This window comes from Schistocerca piceifrons, chromosome X (genome assembly GCF_021461385.2).
Source record: "Schistocerca piceifrons isolate TAMUIC-IGC-003096 chromosome X, iqSchPice1.1, whole genome shotgun sequence".
In the NCBI taxonomy this organism is placed as follows: domain Eukaryota; kingdom Metazoa; phylum Arthropoda; class Insecta; order Orthoptera; family Acrididae; genus Schistocerca; species Schistocerca piceifrons.
The window spans coordinates 926,871,539-926,883,756 of NC_060149.1; the positions used below are offsets into that span (position 1 = coordinate 926,871,539).

The 12,218-nt window shown below is 46.0% G+C and overlaps 1 protein-coding gene across 1 annotated transcript; it reads left to right on the forward strand.

Annotated features, from left to right (window-relative positions):
• Window positions 1-10,427: 10,427 nt before the first annotated feature.
• Window positions 10,428-11,955, forward strand: LOC124722786 (mucin-1-like). The gene is made up of 2 exons (XM_047247920.1): window positions 10,428-10,950; window positions 11,312-11,955. The coding sequence occupies exons 1-2, from the start codon at window positions 10,428-10,430 to the stop codon at window positions 11,953-11,955; spliced, it is 1,167 nt and encodes a 388-aa protein (XP_047103876.1).
• Window positions 11,956-12,218: the final 263 nt, after the last annotated feature.

The window sequence follows — 12,218 nt, forward strand, 5'->3', positions numbered from 1 at the left end:
GTAAAATATGGACCACCATTAAACAGGAACCACAATGACAGTGGGGTGGGACCTTGTGACGGAGGAGAGGACCATGAGTTAGCCAAGCATGGCTGATGCGGAGCTGGAAAAGGACGTTAGAGTCCTTGTGAGAGGCCTGTATGGAGGACCTCTCCAGATTTGTAATCTCCTTTATCACCAGTAGTTTGCTTCATGAAGTCAGAGCGAGCCATTCCGTATTCCAGATGCCTAAAACTTGACAACATAATTCGGATCACTGGTTGAGAGCTTGCAAACTGTTAAAGGAGTCACTGAAGATGAGAAAGGAACCACTAGTGCAAGAATGGATATGCTCAAGAGCACGAGATATGGCTACCAACTCTGCAGTGAAAAAGCTACAGTCATCCAGGAAGGAATGCAGTTCAGTATGTCCCACATGAGTATAAGCAAAGCCTACATGAACAGCAACCATCAAGCCATCAGTACAGACTACTTTGGAACCCTGGGATATGCACCAAGGATGGAGGAAAATTGGTGGTGAATGGCCTCAGGATGAACTGAGTCTGTCGAACCTGGTTATAGGCCAAGACAAAGCTATGGCTGAGGGATGCACCATGGAGGTGTATGTGAGTGAACACGGAGGAGAGGGGTAAAGAAAACATCTGTAGTTCAGAGAGGAGTGACCAGAGATGGATTGCGATCGTAATCTATGATCTGGGCTGCTGTTTCAGGAGATGGATTTCTGTGTTTCGGGAGAGGGGATGGCAGTTTGGATGCTTAGGGGAGTTGCAAAGGTGTGCTGCATAATTGACAAGCTATTGTTGGCACCTGATCCACAATGGAGGGACCCCAGCCTCCACGAGTAAGCTGTTCACAGAGCTAGTTCGAAAGACTCCTGTTGCAAGTCGAACCCCACAGTGGTGTATCAGATCCAGTATCTGCAACGCTGAAAAGTTTGCCAGACTCCCATAATCAAGACAGGATTGTATCTGGGCTTTGTAAAGTTGCAGACGGGTGTGTGTCCTGCACCCCAGCTAGTGTTACTCAGGTAGCAAAGTGTATTAAGGTGCAGCCAGCACTTTCACTTAAGCTGGGGAAGATGGGGAATCCATGTCAATCAAGCATAAAAGACCAGTTCTAAAAAGGGATAAGTCTCCACCACAATGACTAGTTGGTCATCGAGGTAAAGTTCTGGTTGCGGCTGAATGGTGGATGGAAGTGTACGATTGTGAGTCTTGGCAGTTGAAAACTGAAAGCCTTGGGTGAGGGCCCATGCCTGTGCCTTTCATATGGCACTTTGCAGTCAACATTTCTGCAGTTTTAGGATGTGAAAGGCAGGTTGATAATCCTCATTCAGAGGCTTGAGCATAACGCAGAATAAAATTCTCAGTGATGGCATCTGGCTCAGTGTAGACAGTGCCATTCAGAGTAATACCAGGTACACCTGCAGGTGGGAAACATACAGTTTCACATTGCATTGGTATAACATTGCCTTGATATTTTCAGACAATGAATCACCCTCAAAGGCCAAGGTGAAGGCACCGGTAGCAACCCTATTGTCCTTTGGCCCCTTATGGACATGGAAAAAGTGTACACCCATTGCTACAAGTTGGGGTGTGGCTCATCATCAGATTGCAAGAGCAAGTCTCAGTGGAAAATGATCCCCTGAACCACATTTAGACTATTATGGTGAGTGACAGACACCGGTACATCACCCAGCTTGTTACAAGCGAGCTGCACATGTGACTGGGCAGGGGATGCTGTTTTGCTCAAAACTGACCCACTTTTCATTTTAGAGCTGGCTGTCATTTCCTCAAACTTGTCTTCTATGTTCTCCATGAATAATAGGGGCTTTGTGGCCTAGAAAGAATTCCCATCAGTCCTTGTGCAAACCAAGTATGGGGGGTCAGTATTTCTCTGCTTGTTGCTTGATGCTATGTTCCTCCCATGCTGTAGCCAGGAAAGGAAACATTTTAGGATTTGACCACGAGCAGGAGATAACTTCACCTGCTTCATTTGCAGTTCGTCTGCCATAGTGCCACCCACTCCGAAAGCAGGCTCTCCCCATAGGCGCCACTCAGTCTCAGCAATGGCTGCCTCCCCAGTAATCGGCTGCCTGGAGCCCCTGTGCCCAAGTCACAATCTGCACATACTCCATGGCATACATTGGGAGTTTTCAGCTCAGGCATCAACTATGTGATCCCTGCGTGATCAGGGGCCTACCATGCAGGTACTTATTGGCACCCCCCGCCCAGTGGGATGGCTATTATGCGGGTTTTGGGTGTATTACCTTATTAAAGGGAAGGGTGTAAAGATGGAAAGGCACAAAGATGGAGCATACACAGCATTGGACTACCTTTCACGCATGATCCGCACTTCTGGAGAATTTTGAAGATTGGTGGCAGATCAAAGCCAACAATTGGAACCATGTATTTATTTAATGAAAAGTTGCAGGAAATGCTGGGAGTGGAAACTTGAGTCCCAAATCATACACCAGAACCAAGCAGGGTCTGCATGAAGAAAACTATCCAATGGAGAGCCAGAGGGCGAAAGGGATAGTGGAAGTATAAGACTGCAGTAAGGAAATGAAGTAATGCTACAAAGGTGGGGGGTCCCATGGTAGCCAACCGCGTACTGACAAATGAGTTGTTAAGCCCCTAAGGGGAAACTTTGTTTGCTTACAAAGCTTTACATATGACCATATTATAATATTTGGTGGGTATTTTTTGTGCCTTCTATTATTTAAACGTTAACTGTAATAATTTAAGCTGAACTTTGAATAAGATATAAAAGCTACATTTTTTAGTTCTTTTTGTAACCCAGAGCCAGCATTCAACTAAAAAAAATTATTTTTAAGGTATATGGTCCCACTTATGGTCACCAGTGTTAATGTATGAGATGACATCACATCATGGGTGCTAATCATCAACAACCTAGTGCTTATTTCAGTGGGTGCCTCAATATTATTACGTCATAATAAACAAACGGGTGTCTCTTACTTCCTAAACACACAGTGGAGCACTGTATGCAAATGGTAGCAGTGTTGATTTCCATGATTGCTTGTAACATCTTCACCTTATCATTAAATTACTTCATAAGAAGTAGGGTGAACAATAACGAAACTCTGGGTGAACTCTTAAATGTGCAAAACGCACATGGTGTGCGAACTACAATTCTACGCTTACTTGGGTGGAACATCTTTGGTTTTATACTATCACAAAATCTATTTTGCTTACTGCTCTACAGGGAGAAGGTAGTGCACTTCTTCTCAACTTCAGGGCCACATGAGTATCTTATATAACTTGGGTACTTCACTTTCTTCTAAACATACCAGTCCGGTTCTAGGCACAAACATGGCGCGTAATGGGATTCTGGGATTGCCAACTCACAAAATCGTGTATAACGACTGAAAGAGAATCTTACATAATGGGAGTGTTGCTATGGTGCAACATATGTAGAATCCAGGGCTGTGGTGGGTACGTAATGGTGAAACCATTTAAGAATTTGGAAAAGGAGCAGGTAGTCGGTTCTTAAGATGCGTTGGACTAGACAGAAGGTGGTATGGTGGTACTATACTTTGGAGGCGGCTCGGAAATGCAAAGTGCCACCAAACAAAATGGTGGTGCATGGGAAGACACCCCATAACGACCGGCTTCATTATTGCTTCGCGTACCATCAGCTGGAGATTGCTTGCTTCCAAATTCCCCTAGGAATTACAGTCTGGTCAGCAGCATGAGAATTAGAAACTCTCAATCATTTTTTAATCTTAGGCAGCTGGAAATAAAACAGGAAAATAAATGCTTCTAAAACGACAGTAGACTTAGTTCATCTGCAAAGCAGTGGAGCATTAGTTCCATAAGTTGGATGAAAAACTGAAGTATCACAATCTACTGAACAATAAAAGAAGACACCACAAGGAGGGGGCTCCATATTCTAGGTTTGACAACAAAATAAAACATTCAACGACGTATGGTTGTAAAAAGTAGCATTGTAGAAAAACTTTAGTAGGGTAAACTTGATGCATTCTTTTGAAAGGCAAAACAAAATCATTGTCAATAAAGGACATCTAAATTGAAACACAGTACAATAAAAAAATTCTACAACAAAGCTGAATAATGCAAATACCTTAATATCATCAAATGACAAATATTTATACCGTAGTTGGGAGAGGGTACCTTTAAACACCTCAAAATCTTCAGAAATATCTAAACTTTTCATATAATACAAAGAGGTATGGACTTGGGCCATCTTTCTCCTAAAATTATGAATGGTTACTTACAACCACTTAATATTTATACCCGATATAATACCCTCAGTATACCGTCACTCAAAAAATATCCAATAGATGACTTATAAATCAAATGAAAACTAGACTTAATTTATGACAGACCACACGAAGAAGAGGGAGAGAAGTGGTAGCATCTGGGGGTGTAACTCGCTAATTACAAGGCGACAGCTGTGCCAGTCCATGTGTTTATGCCATGGGGTCTTTTCTTGTAGTAAACATTCACAGGGAACATAGGCCACAATTTATATGACTAAAAAAACATTGTATCAACTGGAAACTCGCTGCATGATAAAGTGAATCATGGATAATGGTTCTGCTCTGGCCTCTGGGGTGGTACTGTAAAACAGACCATTTAACACCACTTACTACAACATACACAGGAATTCTTGCCTGTATGTAATTATCTTCAACCACAGGACCTTGTGCTTGCTCACAAATAACCTCAATAAAACAATGTATTACATACCTTCATATCAACAAAACTTCGCTGCCATCTAGGGGATAACAGCCGGAAGTCATCTATCCTCTCTCATCAACTTACAGGGGTAGAACAGATCAATTCTCTTTCATCATTATAACTCTTATTACGGTGCATCACGTAATACATCATAGCTTCATGCATTGAGTTAACCAATCAAGGAACTACCACTTACAAAAAACAGAAGACATGGACAGAAAAAGAATAAATGGTAGGGAAAGAGGACGCAGAGAGATGAGAAAGAAAAGAAAGAGAAGGTAGAAAAAGTTCATTCCTTTGTGCGCCAACAATTTTGGAAACCTTGCAGATGCAGTATGATAGCACATCATGTTACAGATCCCTTTAAGCGCTCACATCTGTGGAGCAAGGAGAAGGAACCTTCTTTCATCATAGGGCGGAGAAATGATGCTTATAGGAAAACTGAAACAAAAACAGAGTTGATCATGACATGAAAATGAAATGGAAGAAAATGCCATGAACGGCTGGGAGACTACAACTAGGCATGACATACTTCAATGACAACAGAGTTTAAAACAAGGATAAGAAATTTATGGCAGTACGCATGTTCAACAGAAATGTATTTTTAAACCAACATCCACCTAACATTTACTGATCTCTAAGTTCTTCTCTGGATAAATGACTGTAAGGCCTCAGCACATATGAACATTCACAGTATAGAAGAGATGGTATTGTGGTGGTGGTGGCGGTGTGGTGGATGAGGGCGGTACGCACACGGTACTCATGTAGCAGTGGCGTGGGCGGTGGGGCGGCTGGCTGCACAGCACTGAAAGTACATGCCCCAGGTGTTGCTGCCAGAACCCAAACGCAGATGGCAGCGGGGAGCTGACCGGCAGCAATCGTGGGGAGGCAGGTAGGCGGCGACGGCAGAAGGGAAGCCGTGCCGACCGTGAACAGCGAGCCACAGCACCAGCTAGGACGCATTGTGCGTTTTCCTTTTGCATATCGGTGCCCGGTTCAGAGGCAGAAGGAGGTGACCGAGAAGATGGGTCGACTGCGACCATCAAATGGGGCCAGAGCACACGCCGTACACACATATGCTGTGGAGTGCACCTTGGTGGACACAGCACGCATGTGTTGGTGTGGGTAGACTTTGCCCCGGGCGCTGGTATGTGCAGACATAGTGTCTGACGTGGTGTCGCATCCAGTGTGCTGCCACACCCAGGCTCGGCTCGTAGCACAATATCAACGGCAAATATTGACCAGCCACCAACGTAAGTTAACATGAACCAAAAGTAAACAGCCACCCTATGGACCAAATGGTGGGAACGAATCACGATTATGGCACCAATGTTAATGTATACCACTACTGACACCAATGTAAATTTATATGATCCCACTTCTGACAGTAATGTTAAAGTATATGGTCCCACTTCTGGTCACCAATGTTAACGTATATGGGCAAGGAATGGGAGCGAAAGTTGCTACATATGCCTCGTGGTGACAGTATGCAGGAGGTCGAGCGGTCAGGATGTGAGAGTAGGCATCCAGGGCTGCCATTAAATGACAAAACAGGAAATTAGGCACAATAAAGAGGATATATTTGAATGTACGGTGTACAAGGGGTGCGTCTAGGGTTGGAAGTTACCAGGTTTAGGTCAGTCTTAGGAGGTTGAACAATTAACTGAAATGGGCAACGGAAGGGGAAGCGGTTCATGTTAACTTACACTGGTGGCCAGTCATGAAAAGCAGAGCCAGAGGCTCTGTCTTCCAAAAAAGACATTTGTTCTGCTCGAGGTCTCAATTACAAGAGAGAGAGGCAACTGTGTTCTGCACCACAGAACACTCCAGCATCCACACACGTGACCTGTATCCCACGCACGCTATTGGCTAAAACCAATGGCGTGAATTCACTAGCAGTTTCAGAAGAGGTCTCAGGGTGTCTCTTGTCAGCAGCTTTAACTGGACAGAACTGCCTCGGTTTTGAAAGACAGGCAACTTGTGTCATGTAGGCACAGTGTAAGTTGCTCTGGGAGAAAACTTGTAAAGATTTCACTGGGCCTTTGAAATAATTTTTTTAAACCAATTCCCAAAAATATTCCTTGACTGGCTGCCGCCCTGTTCATTATGGAAGTTTCCAAAAGTATTTGCAAATTGGCACACAGAGCTGGCATAAGAGTCTAGGATTGAACCACAGTAGTGCTTTGCTCCCCAGCAGCCATGCCAACTGGGCTGAAAAATTTGAAACTGTAGGAGCACATGTTTCATTCTGTTCCATTCCATAGTGTTTGACACAGTGCAAAGTATTTACTTTGAAATTTCACACTTTTCCCTTTTCTGAAGCAGAAAATTACTTTTTCTCTTTCCAACTGTTGCGTTTTGGTCTACAGATGAGCACACCTGCAGTGCTCATGTGAGTCTACTAAAACTGCTCTGTCATATATAGCCTCAACAAACTACAACAGGTTTTGTTTGTGAGTGTAGAGAAGACTAACTACCATTATCATTAAATTGTGAAGCAGGAAGAGGGGAATGTCCACAAGGGAAATGGGGACGGATGTCGGCATGGTATACTTCAGCTGTGTTTATGTTAATGCTGGTGACGGAGAAGAGAAGTGTCCTAGAAATGTGCGATAGGTGCCATGTGCCATTGTTTATCGACCAGTCTTTGAAAGCTCAGTAAAAGGGCTCTACAAGGAAGTGATGGAGAAAAGACGGTGGACACTATTTCAGCAGTGTTGTTTGGATGTTCCTGTAGTGTCATTTCAGTTGATAGCACAGGAGTTGGAATCCAGTGATAGTTGGTAACACTTTGCAAGATTTCAGTGGTTGCTGATAGTGGTTGCACAAGACAATGCCGCAGCCAGCGATGTGCACCACAGTGTCCAGCCTCCACTGACAACCAACAAGAGCAATCTCCACAGACTTGATGTAGTACTGCAAGACAGCAACCAAAAAAGCTCAGTGCAGTTGGTCATGGGCCAGAGATCAGACTACATCACATCCTGCCTTGCAGACTGTGTGTTTTGTGTTGATGTATTTTGCTGTGAACCAATGACTCTGATAATGGATTGTATCAGGACTAGCTCAAGAGTCATTTACCAACTACTGGTACAGATTAATTATTTGTCCTTGGGCAGATGTCTGATGGTGACTGTTCACTGCTCTGCTACTCTGGCCACCTGCCTTCCTATCTTGGTACCCTACAAAGGGATACCACAGCTTGGGGCACCGATTTTTGTGCTCTTTGCTTCCACTGTCATCTATTCTGTTGTCTTGCTTAGTAGCTTTTAGTGGTTTCTGTACCTCATTTTGTTTCTTTTCCATTTCACATTACTTTGACCTGACTTTGGTTGTGCCACTTAATTGTCAGTCTCACATTATCAATTTTTGTATTGCATTTATTTGTTGTTTCCTGTGCTGCCTCTGCTTTCCTTGTTCAGGACCTAGTACCATTTGCATGTGCTCTCATTTGTATTTTCTTTGCTTATGTGCCTTTTCCTGCTACACTTGAACAATCATGGCTGTGCTGCAAATGCCTGCTCATCAGTCAGCATTTGATATAATGCATTCCATTTAGCATCAGAACCAACAAATGGCACAGCTAATGGACACAATGAACTGTTTCCTGGCAGCACAGATGGCACTGAAGGCAATGCCAGCAGCTCAACAGCTGTGGCAACCAGTTATCATGTACTAATGTGCTACAGCACACTGTAAATATTGCACTAAAATTATAGCATTCCCTTCAGATGTAGGCTGGAAATTGTACTAAAATTATGCCATTTTTCTTCAAATGAGAGCCAAAAACTGCACTAAAAGTAGCAATTTCTCTTCAAATACATGTTGGTATGGAAATAAAATGGACAGAAACATGTTTTGTAGTGGTCTCTCCACATCCGCAGTAACTATAAATCAATGTTGAACACTGAAATAATGGTCAGCCATGCTATAATCAACTCAGAGAAGCAACGCAGCCATCTGTTTTCTACTGTGTATCTCTGTTGTGATGTCATCCCTTCTGACACAATGAGTGCTGCATTGCACACAGTACAAGGTCAGTATTTTTCTTTGAAATTGTATGTAGTGTATTGTGCAAGCATAGAGTATGAGGACTTTTTAAAGAACTGTTGTCTCGATGGCACTTTGTGCGAGTGGTTTGCAGTGCAGACTAGTAACTGGCAGACCTGGGTTTGATTCCCTCTGATGCCAACATTATTTTTAATTATTTATTTTTCTAATTTTATTTTATTTCTCATAATGTTAAACTATTAATTATAAAATTTAAGAATAACAGTTTAGATTATGTATGTAAAATTAATATATATGATTTTGTTACAATTACTACCCTTTTAATTCAAAAGGCTATAGATCTGCTGAACAGGCTGGTTTCCAATAGACATTTAGAGAGAGAAAAGTGAGATTTAAAAAATTAGGTAGGTGTACTTCAAATGTAAATCTAACAACACAGGGGTGTGGGATGAAGCTCACCTATTTGGCTTACATAACACTGAAAATTTTGAACTACCTACAAAATTTTCAGGTCAGCTTCTTAATTGTCCAGAACCAATCCATAAGCTCAGTTATACAAACACCCATGAAAATCTAGAAGATTTACATCTACTATCAAAGAAATTGACGAAGTTATTAAAACCTTATAAACCCCCATGAACCATAGACCTTGCCGTTGGTGGGGAGGCTTGCGTGCCTCAGCGATACTGATAGCCGTACCATAGGTGCAACCACGACGGAGTGGTATCTGTTGAGAGGCCAGACAAACATATGGTTCCTGAAGAGGGGCAGCAGCCTTTTCAGTAGTTGCAGGGCAACAGTCTGGATGATTGACTGATCTGGCCTTGTAACGCTAACCAAAATGGCCTTGCTGTGCTGGTACTGCGAACGGCTGAAAGCAAGGGGAAACTATGGCCGTAATTTTTCCCGAGGGCATGCAGCTTTACTGTGTGGATAAATGATGATGGCGTCCTCTTGGGTAAAATATGCCGGAGGTAAAATAGTCCCCATTTGGATCTCTGGGGGGGGGGGGGGGGGGGGGGCCTAGTCAGGAGGACGTCGTTATCAGGAGAAAGAAAACTGGCGTTCTACGGATCGGAGCGTGGAATGTCAGATCCCTTAATCGGGCAGGTAGATTAGAAAATTTAAAAAGGGAAATGGACACGTTAAAGTTAGATATAGTGGGAATTAGTGAAGTTCGGTGGCAGGAGGAACAAGACTTTTGGTCAGGTGAATACAGGGTTATAAATACAAAATCAAATAGGGGTAATGCAGGAGTAGGTTTAATAATGAATAAAAAAATAGGAGTTCGGGTAAGCTACTACAAACAACATAGTGAACGCATTATTGTGGCCAAGATAGACACGAATCCCACGCCTACGACAGTAGTACAAGTCTATATGCCAACTAGCTCTGCAGATGACGAAGAAATTGAAGAAATGTATGATGAGATAAAAGAAATTATTCAGATAGTGAAAGGAGATGAAAAATTAATAGTAATGGGTGGCTGGAATCCGATAGTACGAAAAGGGAGAGAAGGAAACGTAGTAGGTGAATACGGATTGGGGGGAAGAAATCTCAGCTGAGATGTGCAGCCGCGAGAAGGACGTACCTGCGCTTGCTAGCGACGCGAAGGGTGTGGCAGATCGCCGTCCGGCCACGCTTGCGCCGTCGGCGGACCCATCTGGCCCCCCACTTACGACGACCAATGCTATGGCTATGGATTTGATGGACACAGCTCCTGAAACCTTGAAGACAGCGCTGTCTGCTCCACTCCCCGATTCTGAAGATGAGAGCTCCACCGCCCCTCAGCCACGCGGACGAAGCGGGAAACAGAAGAGGAGGGCAACAGCCGCGACGTCCGCTGTTCGCAGCTCGCTGATCGAGAAGAGGACCAAGCAAGATTTCGGCCCTGACGCCGATGGTTTTGTCCCAGCCCGGCGAACTGCAAGACGCATGCTGTCTTCGACAACGCTTCCAACTGCCGTCGCCAACTCATTCGACGCGCTGGCTGACGCACCGAACCAGCTGCCGCGCGATCCTGCGCCGAAGAAAGACTCCCATCTTCCGCCGGTGGTCCTCCAGTTTCGGCCGCCCTATGGGGAACTGCAGAAATTGTTGCGCAGCTGGACAACGGCCGTGTACACCGTGAAGCCTGCCGGGCGTGACTTGTACAGGGTCACACTCCGCACTGCTGACGATTATCGCTGGGTCACTCAGGAGGCATCTGAGCGTGGTATCCCATTCTATACCCACGCTTCCACACCTGACACGGTCTTGAAGATTGTAATCCGCGACATCCCGTTCAACATGGAAGCCGATCACCTGCATCGTGAACTCGCTGACCTGGGCTTCTACATCCGGGCAGTCGTGAAGATGAAGTCGCCTAAATCACACGATGATATGCCGCTCTTCCGACACTGTGGAGAACCGCAAACTCTACCAATTGACGCGGGTCACCGACGTTCCGGTTCAGACCGAAGATCTTCACTCCCGGAGGGGCCCAGTGCCGTGCTTTCACTGCCAGGGGATGAATCACATTGCGCGCCACTGCTCTATGCCGGACAGATGTGTTAAATGCGCCGGCGCCCACGCAGGACGTGCGTGCCCCCGTCCGCCCACCGAGAAGCCGACATGTGCACTCTGTGGCGGTCCTCACGTGGGCAGTTATCGTGGGTGTGAGGTGTGGAAGCGTGCCATTGCTCGCCAACGTGGCCACACACCAGCGCTGCGTCCGAAGAAGCTGGCAACGAGACGGGCCAGCGTCTCTTTCGCGGCAGCAACGTCAGGGGCACCCTCCGCCGTCCCGGCTGCGTCCACTGCTCCTGCTCCTGCCGCATCCGAGGCCGTGCCGACACCCGAGGCTCCTGCGCCTCCACCACAGCTGCTAGTGGCGGACCCGGGTACTGCCTCTCCCGGGACGTCGGCTGGACTGCGCCCCGCCAACCGCCGGCGCGGGGGTCACCACCCCATGGGTGCCCAGTGCTCAGCACCGTCAGTCGAGCAGCCCCAGGTGGACTCTCACAGCGAAGCAGCCACGCCTCCCCCTTCCAGCGATGGGGCCGCGCCAGCTGCCTCCACTGCTGACCTAGCCAACCTCGTCGCGCAGCTCACTGCCCTGGTGACCAGTGCTACGAAGTTGATCGAAGTCTTGTCGCAGCAGCTCACCGCTGCAGTGCCGATGGCCTCTCCAGCCCCAACCGCTGTCAACACTCACCAGTTGCACCATGGGGAGCGTTAGAGGGCTCACGGGCGTCGCATGGAATGCCAACGGCGTCCGCACTCAAGCTGGCGAACTTCGCCAATTTCTTCGAGACGAAGCCGTCGACGTCTGCCTTATCAACGAAACCCACCTGAAGCCTGGGGTCGACGTCAGGGCGGCAAACTACTCCAGCTATCGCACCGATCGAATGACGGCGGGTGGTGGGACAGCCGTTTACGTCTGCAATGGCATTCGTCATCACGTGATCCAACTTCCACCACTGGCAACGCTGGAGGCCACTG